Source organism: Stigmatopora argus, chromosome 14 (assembly GCF_051989625.1).
Source record: "Stigmatopora argus isolate UIUO_Sarg chromosome 14, RoL_Sarg_1.0, whole genome shotgun sequence".
Lineage (NCBI taxonomy): Eukaryota > Metazoa > Chordata > Actinopteri > Syngnathiformes > Syngnathidae > Stigmatopora > Stigmatopora argus.
This window is the reverse complement of record NC_135400.1, coordinates 15,965,048-15,989,104: the sequence shown is the minus strand read 5'-3', so window position 1 is coordinate 15,989,104 and position 24,057 is coordinate 15,965,048. Positions and strand designations below refer to the sequence as shown.

At 41.2% G+C, this 24,057-nt stretch overlaps 1 protein-coding gene across 3 annotated transcripts in view; it reads left to right on the top strand.

The window, feature by feature from the left end:
* Nucleotides 1-24,057, top strand: part of LOC144087925 (protein sidekick-2-like) — a 125,742-nt gene that overhangs the window by 65,819 nt on the left and 35,866 nt on the right. For all 3 annotated transcript variants that reach the window (XM_077618049.1, XM_077618050.1, XM_077618051.1), the window contains exons 3-7: nucleotides 14,686-14,845; nucleotides 15,844-15,950; nucleotides 16,779-16,926; nucleotides 19,524-19,657; nucleotides 23,474-23,585. In XM_077618049.1, coding sequence (XP_077474175.1) covers nucleotides 14,686-14,845; nucleotides 15,844-15,950; nucleotides 16,779-16,926; nucleotides 19,524-19,657; nucleotides 23,474-23,585 — 661 coding nt within the window. The remainder of the gene's footprint in view (nucleotides 1-14,685; nucleotides 14,846-15,843; nucleotides 15,951-16,778; nucleotides 16,927-19,523; nucleotides 19,658-23,473; nucleotides 23,586-24,057) is intronic.

Sequence of the window (24,057 nt, the reverse complement as noted above, 5' to 3'; positions counted from 1 at the left end):
AATTCTTTTATTGTTATTGTACAAGTATATAATGAGATTTAAAGCTTCACCACCGAATGCACAGATAACAACAACAAACTAATAAATATTCAATAAATAATAATAATAATTAATCACTAAATAAGGAATAAATAAATAAGTAGTCAACATAGATAAGTAGTCAACATAGATAAGTAGTCAATGTAGATAAGTAGTCAACATAGATGAGTAGTCAACATAGATGAGTAGTCAACATTTATAAGTAGTCAACGTAGATAAGTAGTAAAAATAGATTAGTCAAAATAAATAAGTAGCCAACATAGATAAGCAGTCAACGTCGATAAGCAGTCAACGTTGATAAGCAGTCAACGTTGATAAGCAGTCAACTTCGATAAGTAGTCAACATTGATAAGTCGTCAACATTGATAAGTAGTCAACATTTATAAGTAGTCAACATTGATTAGTCAACATTTATAAGTAGTCAACATTGATTAGTCAACATTGATAAGTAGTCAACGTAGATAAGTAGTCAACGTAGATAAGTAGTCAACGTAGATAAGTGGTCAACGTAGATAAGTGGTCAACGTAGATAAGTGGTCAACATTAAAAAGAGGTCAACATTGAAAAGAGGTCAACATTGATAAGAGGTCAACATTGATAAGAGGTCAACATTGATAAGAGGTCAACATTGATAAGAGGTCAACATTGATAAGAGGTCAACATTGATAAGAGGTCAACATTGATAAGAGGTCAACATTGATAAGAGGTCAACATTGATAAGAGGTCAAGATAGATAAGCAGTCAACATAGATAAGTGGTCACATAAATAGTAGATACAAAAGTGACTGAAGTGGTTAGTAGCCTATGGGGTTTTAGGACAAGTACAAAAGAGGATATTAGTCTTAAGTCCATCTAGGTGCAGAACTCCAGTTGAGTATGGTGACGGCTCTAGGTAAAAAACTGTCCTTGAGTCTGTTTGTCTTGGCTGTTATGGTCCTGTAGCGCCTGCCAGAGGGCAGCAGGTTAAAGAGGTGTAACCCGGGATGTGTATTGTCTCCAGCTAACGTTGACTCTGGACACTCTTCTTAAAACCCGAATGACGAGACCTGGTCCGGCTCGGCGGCGGGCGTCCGTCTCGCGCGAAAGGTAAATATCGCGGCATCCGGGAAGGATCGGCCGTTCGCACCTGAGCCGAATGGGCCACGGAGACACTCCGTTACCTTATGTAAACGTAATAAAAAGGAGATAATACGTCTCCTCCCTGTCATCTGCTTTCCGCTATTAGCATTTACAGCCTGCGTTTGCCACTCGCTGCACTCTGCCACGGCGATAAGAATCACAATCAGCAGCCCTGGCTGGCGCATATATTACAACGGCGCCCTCACACACGCACACACACACACAAAATGACATTAGCATGCCAGCGGTAGCGCTCCACAGGCCAGATTCAAAGGGATTTAGCGAGGGAGAAAAGCGGAATGGGACGTTCCACTTTTCGCGTCCACGCATTCCGCCTCCGAAGACGGAGACGGCGGCGGCGAGATGCGTCAACAAAGCGGGATTGGCCGCCTCTGTAGATTTGACGACGTGGCAGGTGATCGTCTTTATCCCAGCGCGTGCCAAATAACGTTTCCCCGACTATAGCGTCGACTAATTAGGATCTCATTATCCCGTCTTGTGTAAACAATCTCGGCAGATGGCATAGCACGCGGTATTAACTCTAATGACCCGGGGCCCCGTGGAATTAACATTTCGGCGCGTTTGTTTATTTTCCTCCATTAGTCTTTGCCCTACTTTTTAAATTCACCCAGGCCCACTTCCAACCTTCACATGCCTTGAAGAAAAACATGCCTCCCCTCTAAAGCTTATTCCCAGCGCTACTTTCGCACGCTTTTTTATTATTTATTTGCAATTTCCTACTCGCGGTTGTTTAGCTGACGCTTTCTCGTAATATTCTTTGGTTTTTCAACAATGTCAGAGGGATTAGGTAAACGTTTTTCCCCTTCAGTGAAAACTTGACAAGTGGGTTTGGGGAAAGCGTTAGCCTGGGCGGTTTAGCCTGTGGTGGGTTTTTTTTTTCGAAGGGATTTTTTTTTAAAGTCCAGAATTTACAATTTCTTTCCATTCACAACAATCGCAGCGAATTTAGATCACCATATTTTCTCGAAAATACGTATTTGTCGCTAAAAAAAACGATCACTGAATCCAGGGTGCGGCTTATATGTGCACAAATTGGATTTAACTTGCACGAAACACCCTAACGCAAGATTTTGCAGGTGAAACGGTCATTTATTTCAAAATATGGATGACAAATTAGACTGCTACAGACACACTTCCTGGTTGTACTGCTCACATGACTTCCTATTTGAATTTTTCTAAGTGCAAGCCACACCCTTTCGGAATGTACAAACCAGGAATCGATTTATACAGTATCTCAGAAATAGCATGTGTGATGATTTTTCCATAGATTTTCCCTTCAAAGTAACACATTTGTACTCCCTATTAAAACCACAAATATGGAGGTGAATCGGGGGCGTCTCATACAAGACAAAAATGGTAAAATTCAACGATTTTAAGGGTGCGGCTTATACGCGAGGCGGCTAATATGCGAGAAAATACGGTAATATGAATTAATTTTGGGAACTCATAAAACTCATGTGTTAAAAATGTACAATGAGAGATGCCATTTTAAAGTTTATCTATACATAGCAGTACGGTGGGGAGTGTTTAGCACATCCGCCGCACGTTTCTAAGATCGAAGGTTCAATTCCTGTCGTCTTCTAGCCTTCTCTTATGGAGGTGTTTCTCTCTCACGGTGCCTTACAATTGGCTGGCAACCAATTCCGGGTGTCACCATCCGTCTACTGTCCACGGTTGGCTGAGTTAGGCTCCAGCACCCCCATGAACCTCGTGAGCGCAAGTTTAATGCAGGCAAAAAATATATACAATAGAAACCAATGGGATGCAGTCATTGAAAGAATGTCTTTAGTCATTAAATGTTTTCAAAATGACACAATTTAAGGCAAAAAATATATATAATATAAACCAATGGGATGCAGTCATTGAATGAATGTTTTTAGTCATTAAATGTTTTCAAAATCATACAATTTAGTGCTGTTGTGGACTTACTTTGAGATGGAAATCTTTTTGAAAATGACTTGAAAAAAATGGATTCAGAAGAGAACTTTTGGTAGTTTCGAGGATTCAGTGCTGGTTATGAGTTGCCTAGTTAGCCTATTAGTTGCCATTGGCAGAAGTTTTCAAATCCTATCAGACTCACATTTTAAAGATCCGGAGTCTTTTGGTCTTTGGGGACGGACTTCGGCTCACATTAGCAACCTTAATCAAGCAGAAAGTGGGCAGCCGAGCTCATGATTTTTTTCTGCCGTCGTTCATACAATAATAATCGACCGACTCATATTGAGGAGGCGTCCCTCGTTGCGCCCGGCGATAGGCTGACGCTGACTCACGAGACGAACTGACAAGTCAGAAGCGAAGAAAGTAGAAGACATTACTAATGCTTTGGAGGAAGCAATTTGGAAAGGGCGGGCCGAGAATTCCATCACGGGGAACGCCGTCGTGGCGCGGCCTTTAAGCATGCCGCCGGGTGAAATTTGTGTCCAGATAATTTAATCGGCTGCCCATTGACTGGCCTCCAGCTCCAGCCTCCACTTCTAATTAAATCTCCATTTGTCTGCCGGGTGATAGGGCTTCTAATTGTTCTGCCGGCGCATCAGATAGGCGCGCCTAAACACGTGTGTGCAGACCTCACAGTATTTGATACGTTTTTTTCTTTATCATTTCAAATTGCGTACGCCGTATAACAACTTTTGCACAGGATTTTTTTAAGTCCGTTTTTTTTTAAGTGCAATGAATTCAATTGTCATAGACACCAACAAATAATACATTCAAATGTACTATAGTATGTTTTGTTGAAGTCATAACCATATATTTGTCCCGATTTCATACCTGTCAGATGATAAGTTTTCCCGTATTGTAAACGTTTTTCTTTTTGGATCATTTCAAATTGTGTACGCTATCTAAGAAGTTTTGTTTTTGTTTTACGAAGTACGTTTTTTGTAAAACCGATCTCGTTTTACCCATTTGGGCTCTAATCCGGATCGTCTCAGTCACTGGTAGCAGACGAAAACGTCATCGCTAATCGCGATTGCTAATGTTGTCATGCTTTAAGCATTTTCATTTTATAAATATTTATAAATATTTATAAATATATATAAATATAGCGCGTCAGCAAGCAATGTACCCAGACAGTCAAGCTATCACCGTCGTACAGCGACATCTGCAGAATTTTGAATTTAGCGCATACACAAGGCGCACCGACTGATTGGGCGCCCTGTCCACTTTGGAGAAAATTTTACACTTTTACGCGAGTAAATATGTGCCGTGTTGCATTTTCTTATTGCTTAATAAGCGGAATTGCAATCATTAACAAGAGGATCAATTGGCCGAGGTTGACAGCTATGATCACATCACCCCGAGATAATTTAGCCCGTTCATCTAGCCTCCTCCATCGGACTTTAACATGCAAGAAGGGTCACGGCGAACCCCTCTTGATGGGGGTTGCTCAACAGTCACGGCATCGACCTCGGTCCCTCGTGGCAAAATGGCGATTAAACGGCCGGTGCGGGAATTACAAAGTATAAGGAGCTTGACGCTCGGGGGTGGGGGGGGCGGCACGTTCCACCCCCGAGGTCAGGACGCTCTGCTGACGGCCTCACTTCGATTTACGTCCCGTCACCGGCCCGGACAAAGAGCGCGAGTTGGGGAGGTGTGGGGGGTCCACGATTCCACGATTTGAGGTTACGTCCTCCACCCGCCAAGGTGAAGTGACTCATTAAATCAGAAGTCAAACAAGCAGGACCAGCCGTGAGAGGTACTTGGAGAAGATGGAGAGCGTACACGACACGATTTTCCTCCAATGGCTCGTCGAGCGTCATCTACGTGCCGTGTCTGCCGTAACCGGCACCCCCCCACTCTTATATTTATAGCCCCTCCATCATCTTTTCCTCCGAGTGCAATGGCAAACAATACAAAAGCCCTTCGGTGAGCATGTTTTGTCACCGTGCGTCGAGGGTGACGTGAGAGGAAGCACGTTGGCGAGCATTGACGCTGACAGACAAACCAGAGGAGCTATAAAAATCAACAGTTACATTCAACATATTCACATTTAGAACACTCCAGGGAAGGTTACGCATCAACATCCTTTTGTAACGACGTTAATGCGATCTCGTAAATGAACATTGGCTGCCATTGAAAAGGAATTGAACATCTTTCGCCATCCAAGGCAGGAAATGAGTTCAAATAGATTAGCTGGGTTTCATGCAGAAAACTATATTTTTTAAGAAGAATATATGCAGTTAGATAAAGTTTGAAATGATGACTGTTTTGTGTTATTATGTGTCTGTTATTCACAAGACTTTCCCGTGAAGCCTATTCTTGAAATATCTTTTTTACAAACAAAAATGTAATGCACGAATGTTTTGCCCGAATTTAGGATGCTGCTCGACCACCCCTGACCAAGATAGTTGGTGTTGAAAATGAAAAAATGAAGAAAAAAAATCTTTTTTTAGCATGGTGATTTAGGACTGGTGGCCCGCTAGGTTTATAAAGCACTTGGGGCCATGTAGAAGGCAAAAATGTTTGCGGAGATTTTCTTTATTTTGATATTTTTGAGGTGAGGAGTCATCGTAATTTACGTAAGGATTGCGTTAGCCTTATCATACCGAGATATATTATATATGTGATTAAAAAAAACATCTGTAAAAGTTATATAGTGATATTTTAACACGACAGTTTTAAAACATTGCACTGTAGTCAAGTAAAATTTGTTTACAGCCTCATCATCATCATCAAATGGCTTTCCAGAAAAATCAGCTTAAAACATAGTAACTGTTAAAATATTAAATAAAAGATGAGTAAAAATTAGCAATGTAAATCTATTATAAAAAGCAACTCCTGTTGGTTTAGCAATTGAACTTGTCAATGTTTGCCCACGTCACCCTGGTGGTCCTCGAACTAAACCTTGAGGCGCTCCGCACGTTCGGCAAAGAAAAGACGGGAATAAGACCTTTGAAGAAAAAGATCCTTTGGAGATTCAACATGTGGCCTCCCGCGGATAAACCATTCTGGTCAAAAGCTGTTACGGCAGCCTCCAAAGCGATGGCGCCGCGCACGCCGCGGGCTCCAACGCTACAGGTGCCCGAGGATTAAGGGGGGGCGCCGAGAGCCGGTGGCCGTCGGGGAAGACGAAAAGACGAGCGTGATCGCCGCGCTTAGGGTTTGCGACTCGGGCTTTTTCGGGGCTCTTGCGCCAGGCGCCCTGCTGTTTGCTCTCGGCGTTTTTAACATTCTTCGTGCATTTGTGTGTTTGTGTGTGCGTGAACAGATTCAAAAATGGAAGCTAGCATGGATTTGGATTTGGTAGTAAGCTAAATAAAAACAAAACAATCCCAAAAAAATGTTAGCGCCGGGCCAAAACTGAGGTTCCGAACACAAATATCAGGACAGCAAAGTAGTTTAAAAAAATAATAATACAAATGCGGTGGATGAGTGGTTAGCGTGTTGGCCTCACAGTTCTGGGGTCGTGGGTTTGATCCCTGGGACAAAAATGAGGCTCCGAACACAAATATCAGGACAGCAAATTTGTTTTTTAAATCAATAAATTACAAATGCGGCCTGGCGGTTCGGTGGTTAGCGTGTTGGCCTCACAGTTGTGGGGTCGTGGGTTTGATCCCTGGGCCAAAACTGAGGTTCCGAAAACCAATATCAGGACAGCAAAGTAGTTATTTTTTTAAATAAATAAATAATTACAAATGCGGCCTGGCGGTTGAGTGGTTAGTCAGTTTTGAGGTCGTGGGTTTGATCCCAGGTGGGTCTTCACTCTGTGGAGTTTGCATGTTCTCCCTGGGCTTGCGTGGGTTTTCTCTGGGTACTCCGGTTTCCTCCCACATCCCAAAAATCTGCATGCTAGCCTATAATTGTACGCTAGCTTGACCCTAGCTACGACGAGTTGCCCTTTGTCTCCTCGTGTCCTGCGATTGGCTGGCCACTGATTCAGGGTGTCCCAAGCCTGGTGCCCTATGTAGTTAGATGGGATAGGCTCCATCACCCCATGCGACCCTGGCCCTTCGGTAAAAGAATGAATAGATAAATTCCGAATTTTCGTCTTTGAAATGCCATTCTTCAGCTACTTTGGCTTCAACTTTTGTTTTCTTAAATTGACAGAGTTCGCATCCAAGTGGACGGGCTCGACCATTAGTCATGCGTGTCTTGAATTTAGTCTTTGTGAGGAGTGGCAAGAAGAAAAAAAGTCCCAAAGAGTCCTTTTTTGGACTTAGCCAAAAGATATTTTCTTCTTGCCAGGCATGAATTTTAATGCCAACTTCAGGCATATTGAGGAGGATGCAAATTAGCATTGTTATGCCTTGGTGGAGGGAGGTCTGCGCCGTCCTGATTTCCATTCTTCACGCCCAACGCGCCGCGTCGGAGTTCCCTCCGCCCCGTTCCGCACCGAGGCCGGGGAAGCCGCCTCCCCCGGCCCCCCGCTTCCGATCCGATCAAGCGCGTCGTTCGGCCGAGCCGAGCTGAGGCGAGAATTCCCGCCCGCCGCTGGAGCTTTTCTGTGCGTTTCCAAGCCTGAAGTGGTCATCATGCACCTGTCACGGCCGCCGCCTTCCCCTCATTCGTCACCGGAATGAAGGGGGGGAGTGGCTTGACAGTCCTGCCATTTTGCCGTTTGCCATCGTGTCTTGTCCGCCAACTGTGGCGTTTTCGTCTTGGCGCCGAACAGTCTTTCTTACGTGCTAACGAGTAAGTAGCTAATTCATGCTCATTTGAGATGGACTTTTATATGTATACTTAGTCATTTCCTGAGTTGCTTAACCTTCAAAAGGGTCGCGGGGGTGCCGGAGCCCATCCCAGCCAACTATGAGGATTCAACCAGTGAGCCGGATCGGGACTCGTTATTGGCAGGAGCACAAAATCTGATGATTGGGACTTGATTCGCATGCAAAAATATGAGCTCGGGATGTCCTTACGTTTATATTGTTCATGCGTAACCAAGGTGCACCGACTGATTGGGCGCTACGTCCATTTTAGAGAAAATTTTAGACCCTTTGCGCCCTATAGATGTGAAAACACGGTATGTATTGTGTGACGTGCCTATTTATTTATTTGTTTATTTATTTATGTATTTATTAATTAAATTATTCATTCACTCATTCACTCTTTTACTCTTTCACCCTTTCACCCTTTCACCCTTTCACCCTTTCACCCTTTCACCCTTTCACCCTTTCACCCTTTCACCCTTTCACTCTCACTCTTTCACTCTCACTCTTTCACTCTCACTCTTTCACTCTCACTCTTTCACTCTCACTCTTTCACTCTCACTCTTTCACTCGCACTCTTTCACTCGCACTCTTTCACTCGCACTCTTTCACTCGCACTCTTTCACTCGCACTCTTTCACTCGCACTCTTTCACTCGCACTCTTTCACTCTCACTCTTTCACTCTCACTCTTTCACTCTCACTCTTTCACTCTCACTCTTTCACTCTCACTCTTTCACTCTCACTCTTTCACTCTCACTCTTTCACTCTCACCCTTTCACTCATTCACTCTTTCAACCTTTCACCCTTTCACTCTCACTCTTTCACTCTCACTCTTTCACTCTCACTCTTTCACTCTCACTCTTTCACTCTCACTCTTTCACTCTCACTCTTTCACTCTTTCACTCTCACTCTTTATCTCATTCACTCTCACTCTTTCACTCATTCACTCTCCCTCTTTCACTCTTTCACTCATTCACTCTCACTCTTTCACTCATTCACTCTCACTCTTTCACTCTTTCACTCATTCACTCTTTCACTCTTTCACTCTTTCACTCTTTCACTCATTCACTCATTCACTCATTCACTCTTTCACTTATCTATTTTATTTAGGTCGACAGTGTCTTTTCCTGCGTCTGTGTCTTCTTGCTACTGCTACAAAGTGAATTTCCCGAGTATGGGATGAATAAAATTTAATCTAATCTAATCTATTGTTCGGAAGTAAATAGTGAATTTAGTAAATGAGTTGAAAGACCTTTGTGGGCCATACTTCTATAAATAATATGTTGTATTTGAGCCACACGTTGAGCCCATTAATAAATATTTACTTCAACTAAAGTCCAGTTTACTTTACAAATATTATGCTTGCGGCGCTATCTTGTTTTCGGATTTGGATCAAAACCTGAAAAGCCTAAAAAAATTCGAGTTCCCCCGTTTAAAAAATAATAATAATAAAGTGTTGCTTCAAGAAAATCAATCTCTCTGATTTGCAAGGACGACGTCGAAACAAGCATCGGCGTAAAAACCCGTAAAGATTTGCAAAAACCGATGCTGCACTTTTCATGTTTTCACGCGCAAAGCGGCAAACACGCGTCCCCGCCGCGTGCGTCGGCGGCTCGCCGAGGCAATAAAAGGACGGCGAGGAAGAGGATGACGAGGGTCGGACAACGGCTAAACTCATTAGATCCCGGCGTGCTCGAATCGAGAGCCAATCATGGCAGTCTTTGCCGGGATTGGCTATAAAAGCTCTCCCAGAAAGTGCGTTTGGAGATTCATCGTTTACCATCCGTCCACCGTAAAACGACAAATGTTAGCGAATCGGCTAACCGCGGCGATTTGAGAGCGCTTCATTTCCATCAGTCTGCGTTTTGCACGTTATATTATTCTAAAAACACGACTTTGGTTGAGAGTAGACGGCGTCGTTTGGAGTTGAGTGTTGACGTCTGTCACTTTTATGGCTGGGGAATATGAAGAAAAAATTGTCGGTCTGTAAATACATCTCTCGGTTTGAGACGGATAAAGATTAACGAGAGTCGAGTATCTTGTGTTTACTTGGAAAATGGAACGCTGCAGTGAAATGGAGAGTCAATTGAGGGGCGTGGCTTTAGCGTCCGGAGCTCAAGGAAATAGAAAATGATATTTTTGAAGGAATTGAACTTCCTGTATAGTAGTTTTTGTTTTTTTATGAATCTTTTAGGGCCTTTTTGGATCACTTGGTGGTTGACTCATTGGATTAGATTATTCTTAAAGGGTGGGAGCAGTTTAGTTGTATTTAACTTTAATACAATTCTTCTAAAACTGTTCTACCAGTTTATTTTTTATTTTTTTACTTTATGTCATTTGTTATTTTGTTTGTACATATCATAAAACCATAGTTGCATTATGTTTATCTCTTCTGCTCGGATACAATTTGATTAATTTTTCGTGTCATTAGATTAGATTAGATAACTTTATTTATCCCGTTTTGGGGAGATTTCATTTTCACAGTAGCAAGAGGGTGAGAATACAGACACAGAAAAAGATGCCATTGATGGTGTTAAAGTGAAACCAAATGTTCTCCAAGGTTTTATGATTTTATGGATTTATGGAAGAATCTGTTTTTTTTGCAGTTTTTGTGTTGTTGTTTTTTTCAGTTTTCTGCTCAGTTCTCACAAGGTTTTGTTTATCAGGTTTTTGCATCTTTTCATTTTTTAATGCACCTTTTTTGAATTTTCCAAACCTCTCATGGTACTACATTTATTATACATTTGCTATATTTTCAATTGAAATGCATAACTATAATTTGAATCAGATTTTTATTATATTTTTGGGGTGATGTGTTAAACTTGATGTCTAGTTTTTCTAATTGTTGTTTTGTGCTCTGCATTTTCAGAAGAAAAATGAAGTATTACTTGATTGCAAATGTTTAATAGTTTTAATTTTATGCTGGGAAGGTTATATTTATTAACATTTTTTTGACTTAATATAATTTGGATTTTTACTAAGTAATTTCACATTCATAATTTGGATTTTTATGAAGTAATTTTGCATTTATATGCAAGTTCAAGTTTTCTTTACCTTCATTTTACGGCATTTTCTCTTACTATTTTTCCTATTGGAAATAAATAGGGATGTTCTAGTCAACTTTTGGTAGAAACATTCGTTTTCAGCAACAAAAAAAACGGCAAAAAAATGAAAATTGGAAGAAGAAAAAAATCAGTTGGAAAAAAAAAACAGCTGCAATTGCCTGGCAACCAAATCAGGTGGCCTCCCACCTGCTATCTACTCAAGCTCAAGCACCCCCACGAAAAAAAAAAAAATCAAAACACCTTCCAACGCCAATCAAACATGAATTCCGCCGAGGTACGTTCTCGATATCCGGCTCATGTACGTCGTCGTATCTCCTGAAGCGCATTTCATAATGGCATCGCGGCTAAGTGCGTATCTCACCCGCGTTTGGCGAGATTTATTCCGCAGACTCGATAGCCCACGGCAGGAACTCCGGCGTTATCTGATCTCTCCTTGCTGAGTGTTGCGCGAGCACAAACTGCAAATGACATCAGACGGACGGAAAGCGCCGCTTTCCGCCGCCGCCGCCGCTACCTGCTCGTTAGTCTGCCGAGCGAGGGGGCGTCTCCCGAGGACGTCTTCGACTCGCCAAACTAATCAAGGCGCCGCGGCTAACGTTCTGGGCTTCCGGGACTCCTCTTTCGCGGCTCGTACGATTCCACGCTCGGCCTGTTTTTACCCGGCGGGCTTGGTTTTCTTACGGCGGCGGCGGATGTGCGACATTCGACTTCTGGCGGGGTCAAAAGATGGCCGAGCCGAGCGAGGAGACTAATAGAATCGCTGAACCGGAGCCGGGAGTGTTTGCCGTTCCCCGATATTGAAGTCTTTGGAGTCCTGGTGCTCTTTGTCTCGGACTTAAACAGAGGAACGTTTGTTTGCTAGCAACTTCCAGAGGGGAAATGCTTGGGTAACGGTGGATTGACTTTGCATGTCTTTGGTGGATTTGCAGAACTGTACTTAGTTGGCTTTTTTGGGGTGGGCACCAATATTTAATCGACCCACTTTGTTTCGGGGTTTTTTTTGGTCTTAGTGCAAAAAATCGGAATTATATTATTTTTCCAGCCGACTTTTTATGTCCAAATATCAAGTAAAGATTCCATCTCCTGGTTAGACCAGGGTGAATACGTCCTTACCGTATTTATTTGAGTATAAGGCGCACCTGTGTATAACGCTCACCCACAATTTGTGACTAAAAATTGTATTATTTTTTCATCCGTTTTTTCAGCTCACACTGGTAACTAACTGGCAAATGCTGAAAACATTTATTAACAACATATGGTACGGAAACCTGGTAAAACAAAACTTGGCGCCTTATACGCGAATAAATACGGTAAATGGCTAACGGGATAAAGCAAGGCTGGTCTAGAGAATGTATCCCGAAAAAAATATTTAAAAAAAAAACAGCCTGAAAGCTGCATTTCTGTCATTTCCCTATTTTTAACTCATTAGTTGCATTGCCAAGGATTGGCATCCAATCCAGTTAGATCGTTGGATCACTGCCAGCCCTCCCAGCCGAAATAGATTGGACGCCGATCGCCACTTTTTGCCGTGAAACGAGATCACTCAACGCCAGCCTTTACAATTGAAATGGATTTGATGTGTACAACTGACAATGTCATTGAAAGAGTAACAAAATACTACGAAATAATCCTAAAATACAAATACACTATGTTTTATATCCTATATATTTAGCCACACTCGTGAACCCAACTTTTTTAACAGGATCACTCAATGCCAACCTTTACAATTGAAATTGATTTGATGTGTTCAACTATCATTGAAAGAGTTACAAAATACGAAATAATCCGAAAATACGTATATGCCAAAAACTCCATATACACTACATTTTATACTCTATTTATTTACCCACACTCGTGAACCCAACTTTTTCAGAACAGGATCACTCAATGTCAACCTTTCCAATTGGAACGGATTCCCGCGGAAGAGTTAAAAGCCGTGTCGGCACCAGACGCAAACAAGGTCCGAATGGCGTTTCCCGCGTGGGAATTGTTACGGGCCATTTGCGCGCATGAATTTACAGCCGGCGTGACACCCGGAGGTGCACATTCATTCTTATTTACAGTTGCAATCAGGTTCAATTTTCTGTACCGCCGTTCCGGCTCGGCGAGGCCGCCCTCGCCGAAGCACCCCCCTCCTTCACCGCCATCAATCTTCAGCCGCTAACTTCCTCGCGGAGACCGGGCGGGTTTCCGGCCACGGGCGCAAACAGCCGGCGGACTCGCCGTCCCGCCATTTGTACGGGCTCCAATTAGCCAACGCCGGCGCCATCGTAGCGGTGTCGCCGCCGGCCGGCGCGGCAGACGGATCGATACGTCCGATCGAGCCTTTTTCATCAAGTGAAATGAAAGCGCTTCGTCTTCGCCGGGTTTTGCGTTGAAGGAGGCCCGGATAATGCGGACGCGTTAGGGAACTATAAAGATAAATAACGGCGGCGGCCAATCGTACGTTATTCTGTCGGAGAATTCGCTTTTTAAGAGCGGGAAATTCTTGTTGCCGGGCGACCTGTTTCACTTTCCGTCAAAAATACAGATAAAAAAATGCATTTTTGGGAGGGCATATTTTGATGTGATCAGAAATCAAGAAGAAATTAAGTCACAATAGTAACATGGAAAAACAACAGGCTAAGTAGTTAGCTGTTAGCGTAATTGTTTGTCATTTAACTATAGACTATAAAAAACAAGATAACAAACTGTCAGTGGTTAGAAAGAAAAGGACTTGAGTAGTATTCGCAAGCCCAGACCCCCCCAAAAAGTGTGACTTATAGTCCGGAAAATACGGTATGTGATTCCAGACCATTGCATAATTGTTTGTATCAGGCAAAAAATGGCTTTTATGGAACATTTTGTTTTGAAAATCCAGTTAGGCCTTGAAATGAGAGTCAAGTAGTTTTACTTTATTACCTTGATGGTAATAAACAAACCAGCGTTGCACAAAAAATGAACTCTTTTGACTATAAGTGCACATTAACTTTGGTATTTTACCTCTAACAATACACAAACTAACTAACTATCGTTCCTCGTATTATAACAGCTTTCACTTTTTCAGCCATGTGATTGGCTATAATGTCCAGCCCCCGAATGTAAGACAACCCCCACTTTTTCAGCCTTGTGATTGGCTATAATGTCTAGACCCCAAAAATTTAAAATGACACCCACTTTTTCCAGCCTTGTGATTGGGTATAATGTCTAGACCCCTTAATATAAGACGACCCCCACTTTTTCAGCCTTGTGATTGGGTATAATGTCCAAACCCCAAAAACTTAAGACGACACCCACTTTTTCCAGCCTTGTGATTGGGTATAATGTCTAGACCCCTTAATATAAGACGACCCCCACTTTTTCAGCCTTGTGATTGGGCATAATGTCTAGACCCTGAATGTAAGACGACTCCCACTTTTTCAGCCTTGTGACTGAGTATAATGTCCAGACCCCGAATGTAAGACGACCCCTACTTTTTCAGCCTTGTGATTGGGTATAATGAATGTCCAGAGCCCGAATGTAAGATGACCCCCACTTTTCCAGCCTTGTGATTGGGTATAACGTCTAGAACCCGAAAGTAAGACGCCCCCCAATTTTTCAGCCTTGTGATTGGCTATAATGTCCAGACCTTTTAATGTAAGACGACCCCCACTTTTTCAGCCTTGTGATTGGGTATAAATGTCTTGACCCCGAATGTAAAACGACCCCTACTTTTTCAGTCTAATTTCAATGCAAAAATGACCGTCTTATATTCAGGCCAATTCGGTTAGTCCATCGACTAAAGTGGGCGAACGTTGTGTGTGTTTCCCCCCAGATGACGTGCCGCCTTATTTCAAAATGGAGCCCCCTCAGATCCAGGTCCACCTGGAGGGCAACCGCCTGGTGCTCACCTGCATGGCGGAGGGCAGCTGGCCTCTGGAGTTCAAGTGGATCTACAACGGCAGCGAGCTCACGCGCTGGTCCTTGGAATACAGGTGAGGAGAACCCCGGCTAGTTTAGGACCCGTTTATTGATACGCAGCTTCCCGCCACCGCCGCGTTTTACGGTCCTGCTATCCTCAAACTGCTTTTATTAAACTGTTATTATTTAATAGCTCCCGGTGCAACCACACTGCGAGTTGGCTTAGCTCCAACGTGGGCGAGTTTCAGGCTTAAGTGTGAGATTACGTTGAAAAAAAATGCAGTTTTATGATCAAATATTGGCAAAGTTGGCAGAATGAACCGAAATCAAAGGGTTAATGTCCTAGAAATATGGAAAGCTTTCATTTTTCAAGAGGTAAGCTTTTATTTATGAGCTGCGTGCGACAATAAGATTGACTAAATAAACCGAAATGATGGTCATATTAAAACAGTCCGAATTATGATGACAACCAATACAACTCATTTCTTATTTTATGGGAAAAGAATGAAATTTGAGTAATAAGAATCATATATTAGTTGCATGTGGCTGCGGTTGAGTGACTAGCCCGTCGGCCTCACAGTTCTGGGGTTCTGGGTTCAATCCCAGGTTGCTCCTCCTTTGTGAAATTTGCATTAAAAACGAAACATGTTGCCGGGCCTGCGTGGGTTTTCTCCGGGTCCTCCGGTTTTCTCCCGCATCCCCAAAACGTACATGCTAGGCTAGCTGGTTGAACTCTCTAAATTGCCGAACCCTAGCTATGATTGGTTAATCCTTCGTCTCCTCGTTCTTTGTGATTGGCTGGCCACCCATTCAGCAGGGATCGGCTCCGGCACCCCTCGCGACACTCGGAAAACAAAATGAAATGAGTTGCATGTGACAATAGTGCAAATGCCAAATTAGTTACTTACAATTTAAATTACCAAGATAACCAAATATGGGTTGAACCAATTAATCAGTCAATTAAAAAAGCCAAATCGCCGCTACGTTCCGTTTTCCTCCTCAAATGTGGGCGTGGCGGCGTCCGGATGGCGTGACGTCATCTACGTATTTGCGTTGTCTGGTGTGCGTGCAGGTACCTGATCCCCTCGCTGGACCGATCCCACGCCGGTCACTACCGCTGCATCGTGAGGAACCGAGTGGGCGCCATCATGCAATGCAGCACCGAAGTCAGGGTCGCCTGTGAGTATCATGACTTTTTTAATTAACATTTGACTCATTGTATAATGAATCAAATGACGTCATAATAATTCATGTGAAGTTTTTAAATGAGCTAAAAAGAGTGAATTCTCTCTTTCCATTAATTAGCCTACCATTAACTTTTAGATCAGGGGTGTCAGACTCGGGTTGGTTCGCGGGCCGTGTTAACGTCAAGTCAATTTCATGTGGGCCGGACCATTTTAGATATAATATTTAGAATTTTTTTTTTTTGAAATGGATTAAAAGAACTGGATTAAAAGCCCTGAATATTCAGTTTTTTTATAGATCTAAAACAATGTTTATTTTAGCTTTTTTTAAATATATTTTTAGATTTTACAAAATCATTTTTGAACTAAAAACACAGAAAAAATGGATTAAAAAATGACAATGATTGATTTAAAAGGGGGAAAATCAGGAAATTTAATATACATCTATACTCTTCATTTGAATTTCATCCTAATACAGAAAGTCGCCACTCATGATTTACTTTCCCGGGCCGCGCAAAATGATGCGGCGGGCCAGATTTGGCCCCCGGGCTGCCACTTTGACACCTGTGTTTTAGATGAATATTAAGTGTATTTTTTTTCACTTTTTTGCAGTTGCAGGACATTTTCTCTTTTTTTCATTTCCATTCAGATAAAAAATTGGGGAAAAATGAATGCGGGAAAAAATACATTTAAAAATGAAATGAAACATTTAAATGCGAAAAAAAATGAATTCGGAAACACATGTTGAGCACATTTTGGGCGTGACCCTGCCAAAAAGAGTCCCCCCTCCTGACTTTTTGTCACCCCTCGTTTTTCCACGCAGACATGGGCGGCTTCGCGGAGGGCGAGCGCTCCCAGACGGTTTCCCAAGGCGACGGCGCCGTGATCCCGGCACCGCGCATCCACAGCTTCCCCAAACCGCAGATCACGTGGTTCCGCGACGGACGCAAGATCCCCTCCAGCGGCCGCATGTAAGCGCACGTTCAAATTTTCGCGGCTAATTTTCGGGGGCTGCTGCCACTTCTCCGTGATAGAGGGTACTTGTTAGAGCACCAGCACTGCGATTAAATACGAGACACGTCGCCGACAGCGGGGGAGCCAATTACAGCCAGCCATTTGGAGCAAAAGCCCGCAATTGACGCTACCTTTGACTGACGGCTCTCGTCCTCCCCTGGGTTTGTTTATTTGTTTGTATCGGATGTGGATTGGATGATTTGCCATCCAAAGAATACTTGCCGACAAACAATGAGTTATTTTGGACAAGTGCCGCTTCGACCTCTCTTTGTTGTGAGCAGAAATTTCAATTTGTTAAAGTCTGGAGCAAATGTATTTATGTCATTTGGACTTTTCTAGTGTGAGAAGGCCACCATTTGCTACTGCTACTACTACTACTACTACTACTACTACTACTACTGCTGCTACTACTACTGCTACTACTACTACTATTACTACTACTACCACTACTGCTACTACTACTACTATTACTACTACTACTACTATTACTACTACTACTACTATTTCTACTACTACTACTATTACTACTACTATTACTACTACTATTACTACTACTACTACTATTACTACTATTACTACTACTGCTATTACTACTACTACTACTATTACTACTATTACTACTACTACTACTGCTACTGCTACTATTATGACTAAAGCTCCATCTAGTTATTGTATAACACAATCCCCTACTATCACTACGACTACTACTACTATTACTACTACTACTACTACTATTACTACTACTATTACTACTGCTACTAATACTACTACTACTACTACTACTATTACTACTATTACTACTATTACTAGTATTACTATTATTATTACTACTACTACTACGACTAAAGCTCCATCTATTGGTTGTATAACACAATCCCCTACTACCACTACTACTGCTACTACTGATACTACTACTACTACTACTACTACTACTGTTACTACTACGACTAAAGCTCATTGTATAACACTATCACTAGTACTACTACTACTACCACTACCACTACTACTGCTGTCTTAAAATCCAAAGCGCCTTATATGTGAAACAAATTTTAAGATCGTACATTACGGTTTCCCTCTCACAGGGGTCCAATTTCTTCCGACTCGACGGCGACGTGAAGCGGAAGCCGCTTTTCACGGCACCGCCCCGACTCCAATGTCACCATTGACGCACGCAAACGAGGCACATTCCGTCGCCCGCTCGCCGTTAAGCCGCTTCGATACGCGCGAGCGCCGATGCCGACGCGCGGGCTCGCGGCGCTCCGTAATTGCGCGGAGGGGGTTTTGTTTATCCCGCAGCGATGAGGCAGATGCCGGCACTTTTGTGGAGCCTAATCTGGCGGCGCGCTTAGCGTCAGCTCTCATTTAATGGGCTCCTCTCACGGGAGCGCGTCAAACCGAAACGGCGTCCGGCCGTCCTCGCGTGGGAAGCCTCCGCACAAAAGCCAATCTGAAGGGATTGACTGCAAACGTTATTTCTTCTCCCGTTCTTCGTGCCGTAATCATTTGCGACGGCGAGGAAAAACGCCTAACGTAATCCATCACGGTCATTTTTGAGAAAAAAAACAAACAAAAAAGCCCCGCGCTACGCTACATACGTTAGCCTAATTGGAAACTTCATCCGTTCGGCCAATTAGCGGCCATCTGTTGCCGGCGTCTATTTGCGGAGATTCCGGCGAGGAGCGTTACGGAAATAATTGCTCAATGAAGAACTTTTCTCGACAGCGGCGGTAAAATCCGCGGGTGTGTCAAGTTGGGGTGATGCATCGGAACCAACGTGTTTGGGAGGAAATTTAACGATGCCAAAAAATCGTCCGTTGAGATTTTATGAAGAAAAGTTCATCTGATGGGATTTTAATAGGTTATTTTATGAGAATCGTGATGTAGTGTTTCACTTGTTTGTGAAGAAATTGGAATTCATAAATGTCCAAAATGAAGCCAGATTATTGGAGGGTTGAAACAACTCTAATTACGACGGAAAAATACGGAATATTACGATAATCACGTTGTATTCAAATAAATCAAACAAAAACAACAACAAAAAACACATAAAAAGAAATTAATATACAATGAAAACAAATATATATTTTTTTCAACTACATTTTTTATTAAATCCCCAAATGTAAAATAAAAAAAGGGAACTTAAAAACTGAAAATATAAAAGGGAAAAAAATGAATAAAGAAATTAAATACTGAAATCAAACAAAACAAACCAACATAAAAAAAATAGCCAACCATAACAACCAGTTAAATAGCACGCTAAAAAAAATATCACCTGATGATAAAAGTCATTTTTGCAGAAAATGGACTCCCTTAAGAAAATCCATCCATCTTGTTTTAGAGGAACATTTTTATCTTTCCAGTAAGAGAAATAAAATATGATTTTTTAGATTAACATAAGATTTGGATGTGGTAAATTCTGATGTTATTCGAATTTCTTTGTGACATTTAAATGGTGTGTTTCCTTGGCAACGGCGACGATGCACATCCGGTCCATTAGATTGAGCGACTGACAAAATGGATTGGACGTCTAATGTTGTCATTTTTTTTCTTCTAGCGCCATCACTTTGGACAACACCCTGGTCATCCTGTCCACGGTGGCGCCGGACGCCGGACGCTACTACTCGCAGGCCGTCAACGACAAGAACGGCGAAAACAAAACCAGTCAGCCCGTTATGCTGGCCGTGGAGAGTACGTACAATGCACTTTATCGTCAAAAATTGGGTTTTTATCAATGTATATTTCGGGGTAAATACTAGTATTCCTTGCAAAATAGAAAATTAACAGCCATTCTTAAAGGGTGGGAACAGTTTAGTTGTATTTAGCTTTAATACAATTCTTCTAAAACTGTTCTACCTGTTTATTTTTTATTTTTTTACTTTATGTCATGTGTTATTTTGTTTGTACATATATCTTAAAACCATAGTTGCATTATGTTTATCTCTTCTGCTCAGATACAATTTGATTAATTTTTTTTGTGTCATTAGATTAGATTAGATAACTTTAATCATCCCGTATTTGGGAAATTTCATTGTCAAAGTAGCAAGAGGGTGAGAATACAGACACAGAAAAATACATTTTGGACATAAATAAATAGGTCATAAATAACTTAATAAATAAATAAAATAAATAAAAAATGATAAATAAATTAATTAATAAATATAGAAATAAATACATGAATATATACATAAATAAATGTACATATAAATAAATTAATAAATAATAATCTTTGTATTGATTTTGCTTTCCTATAATGTCAATACTATTCATCTAAATTGTAAAAAAAAATGGATGAATTGAATTGAATGTTTTTGTTGTCATTATACAAGTTTAATGAGATTTAAAGCTTTTACCACGTAGTGCAAAAATAAAAACAACAAACAGACACAAATCATCAATAAATAAGACCTGAATTTTTTTTAGAATTTTCAAAATTAGACATAATTATACACATTATACGTAATTATATGGTGTACATACAAAAATGGGGAAAACTGTAAAAAGTTCATGTATTTTATGATTAGCCCTGTTTTTGCAATGTTAAAATCAGGCTAGCACAAAAGCTAGTATTTTAACACGAATGACATTTATTGGTATTGTTGGTAATATTTCCATTTATTTTCTTGCAAAATGACAACTTTCCGAAGGCAACTCCTGTCGAGGAAGGTGCTAAATTTTAATATCGCTTCTTCCAGCACCGCAGGCTGTTTATGACAGCTTTTGGGCTGTTTTTGTTGACAACATTCAGCGCACCTCGTGTTACTAAATAGAAGACGAAACCAAACGCACTGTACTGAAGTCTGTCGTAAAGTTGATGGAAATTACAAGAGATTTTGTGAGAGCGTCCGCGATAAAGCGACGGCTGGCGAGACGGCGCCAATAAAAGGCCGCTATTATTTGATCTCTTCATTAGATTTATAGCCGTTGGCCTTCTGTTAAAAGATTTTACTGTGGCCAGGTCACGCTTTTATTCGGAGCGTTTATCAATGTGCTGCGGATCAAACGACGCCGGCCAAAAAAAATGACTTTTATCAGCAGGTGATGGGTTTTTTTAGCGTGCTATTTAACTGCTTGTTATGGTTGGAGATTCTTTTTTTATGTTGGTGATTTGTTTGTTTGTTTAAAAAAAAAAAGTTTTAATTTATTTATTCATTTTTCCCTTTTCTATTTTCACTTTTTAAATTAAAGAAGGGGAGCAGTCATTGTTCCCTTTTTTATTTTATAACATTTGGGGATTTAATTAAAATGTAGTTTAAACATTTGTTTTCATTGTATATTCTTTTTTTTTTTTGTGGGTGATATTTTTAGTTGTTTTTGTTTGTCTTATTTAAAAAAAGCAAAAAAATCAGTATTTAATTCATTTATTCATTTTTTTTTGCTTTTATATTTTCAGTTTTTAAATTAAAAAAAGTGTGTCAAACAAAAACAACAACAAAAAAGCACCCACATAAAAATAAATGAATATACAATGAAAACAAATACATATATTTTTTTAAACTATTTTTTCTTATTAAATCCCCAAATGTTGTAAAATAAAAAAGGGAACAATGACTGTTCCTCCCTTTTTTAATTTAAAAACTAAAAATATAAATTTAAAAAAAACATTCATTGTTCCCTTTTTATTTTTAACATTTGGGAATTTAATAAAAACGTAAAGCAACAAAATCTAACTACATTTATTTTCATTGTATATATTTTTTAGGGGAAAAAAAATCTAATTTAAAAAAAAAGAGAAATATGCATTTTTATTTGAAGCTGGCAGTCATTTTGCTACTTTGTCATATGTACGCATATATATTGATTTTTTTTGTTTATGTTGCTGCATTTGTTGATTTCGCGCAGCCCGAACGCGACTGCCATTGGTGCAACAAAAACACTTGTAACTCAAAGGCGCCGCGGATAAACATTATGGCCTGTGCCCCCTTTGACACGGGCACCCGCAAACAAGCGGGTGACTTTACCTGGCACGTCTGCTCGTGGCCCATTTAATTAGGAGATTACACACTTGAGCTGTCCTCTGCGTGGCGACTTTATGAACTGCGGCGCCGCCTTCATTACTCCCGGGCAGCCCGTCACCATAAAAAGAGCCCGAGTCCAATGGGGGGGCTTTTGTTTGTGTCGCCCGCGAACGCGTTAGGGCTTAATTTGTAAGATGGCCTTCGTTAATGAGGCGCGTTTGATACGAGTCATGGAATCTGCCAATTAACAAATGTGGTATTTTTCACTTTTGGCTGCTACTTTGTCGGGTTTCCGGTCTTTTCAAATTGTTCAAATCAAAAGGTTTTAGTCGACAGATGCCGATAAAGTTTTCGTCGGTAAAAATTCAAAGGTTTAATTTTGCAGAAAATTGAGGTTTGGAATCAACACGGAAAGGCGAGTACGCGTTTTAGAGTGTCCAAAATGGCGGCTTGTTGCTCCTAAAGATTGAACTCGTATTGATGACATAATTCGTGAATCGCAATAACTCCGACAAGGGGTTAAAAAAATGCGCCGCGTGATGAACATTTGAGTTTTTCGTGGAAATTCCGATGAATTAACGAAAGTGGATTGAACTCGTCAACCTGAGCTCCTTTCAGCGAATAACAAATTTCCAAATATCACTTCTAAAATCTCAATTATATTATTGATAGAGCCTTTAAAGTAACAAACAACACTTTTATCAGCTTTATTGTTTTTACTAAGCTGAAAAAACACAGCATTTATTTGGTTTTTTCTCTTTAATTGTGGAGCAAAATGTAAATAAAAGCCAGTATTTCCAGGAAGTGACCACACGACATTCGAGGGCAGCCATTTTATCAATTTTAGCCAATCAGAAGCCCCCTTCCTTGTGCCATCATTAATACCCCTTAACCAAATGCGAATGGGTATAACTGACGTCATGATATATATATATTTTTTGTTTATTTATTTGTCTGTTTGTTTGTTGTCATATTTATAGTCTTTGTGGTGAAGCTTTAAATCTCATTATACTTGTAGAGTGACAATAAAAACATTCAATTCGATTCAAAAACAGACGCCATTTTTATTTCAAGATCAAGACAAAGCATTTGCTTCTTTCAAAAACTTGAACCAATCGTCTTTCAGGAAGTCACTCAGAGCAGGTGTTGTCTGTCCCTTTAACCACACAGCTAACCTGTCCCCCCCCAAGGCACCCTCGACGGGAGGGGGTCCCCGGCAAACTCAGAAAATGAGAGCGGATCGGGAGAGAGATCACTGATTGAGGGCAGCCAATCGATGGTCGGTCGGGGGCGCGGCCAGTCGTGGCGCCGCATTTAATGGCCGTGTGTGTTTGTCTCAATTATGCCACATAATGGCTTCCAACACCTGGTCGAGGCGGGGAAACGCCGAAGAGGGAAAAGTGAGAAGTCAAGACAGGCCTGGCTAATAGCGGTTGGGAATACTGACTAAATGTCAGCCTGCTTGTACCCAGTCATGCTCCAGCGCACTCGTGCGTTTTAATTTCACCCGCTGAATGCTTTATGGATTTTTTTTCTTTCTTTTTTTTAGATGTGGGAGGACCCGCCGACCCCGTGGCCCCCACCATCATCGTCCCCCCGAAGAACACCAGTGTCACCGTGGGAAGGAACGAAGCCATTTTGGAGTGTGTGGCTAACGCCAGGTATCGCATTATTTACATTTATCGGATAGTTTCCTTTGCCGTAGCGCTTAAATCAGCCGGATCGTTTTGTTATGAGTCATAACTCTATTTTGATGATATACAGTCATACCTCTACTTACAAATGCCTCTACTTGCGAATGCCTCTAGTTACGAAATTTTCAGGTTACGATTTTTTTGTATGCAAATGAGTGACTCGAGATACAAAAAAGATCCAAGTTACAAAATGCCCCAAAAAGGAAATGCATTTCCCTGCCTGTTATTTTATTTTGAATATATTGTGGTGGATTTTGTTTCCTGTAGGTTAGGAGCTATATAGTAAGTAGCTTATTATGCTTTAAACACACAGTATTTTGATGACATACAGTCATACCTGTACTTACAAATGCCTCTAGTTACAAAATTTTCAGGTTACGAATTTTTTTGTATGCAAATGAGTGACTCGGGATACGAAAAAGATCCAAGTTACAAAGTC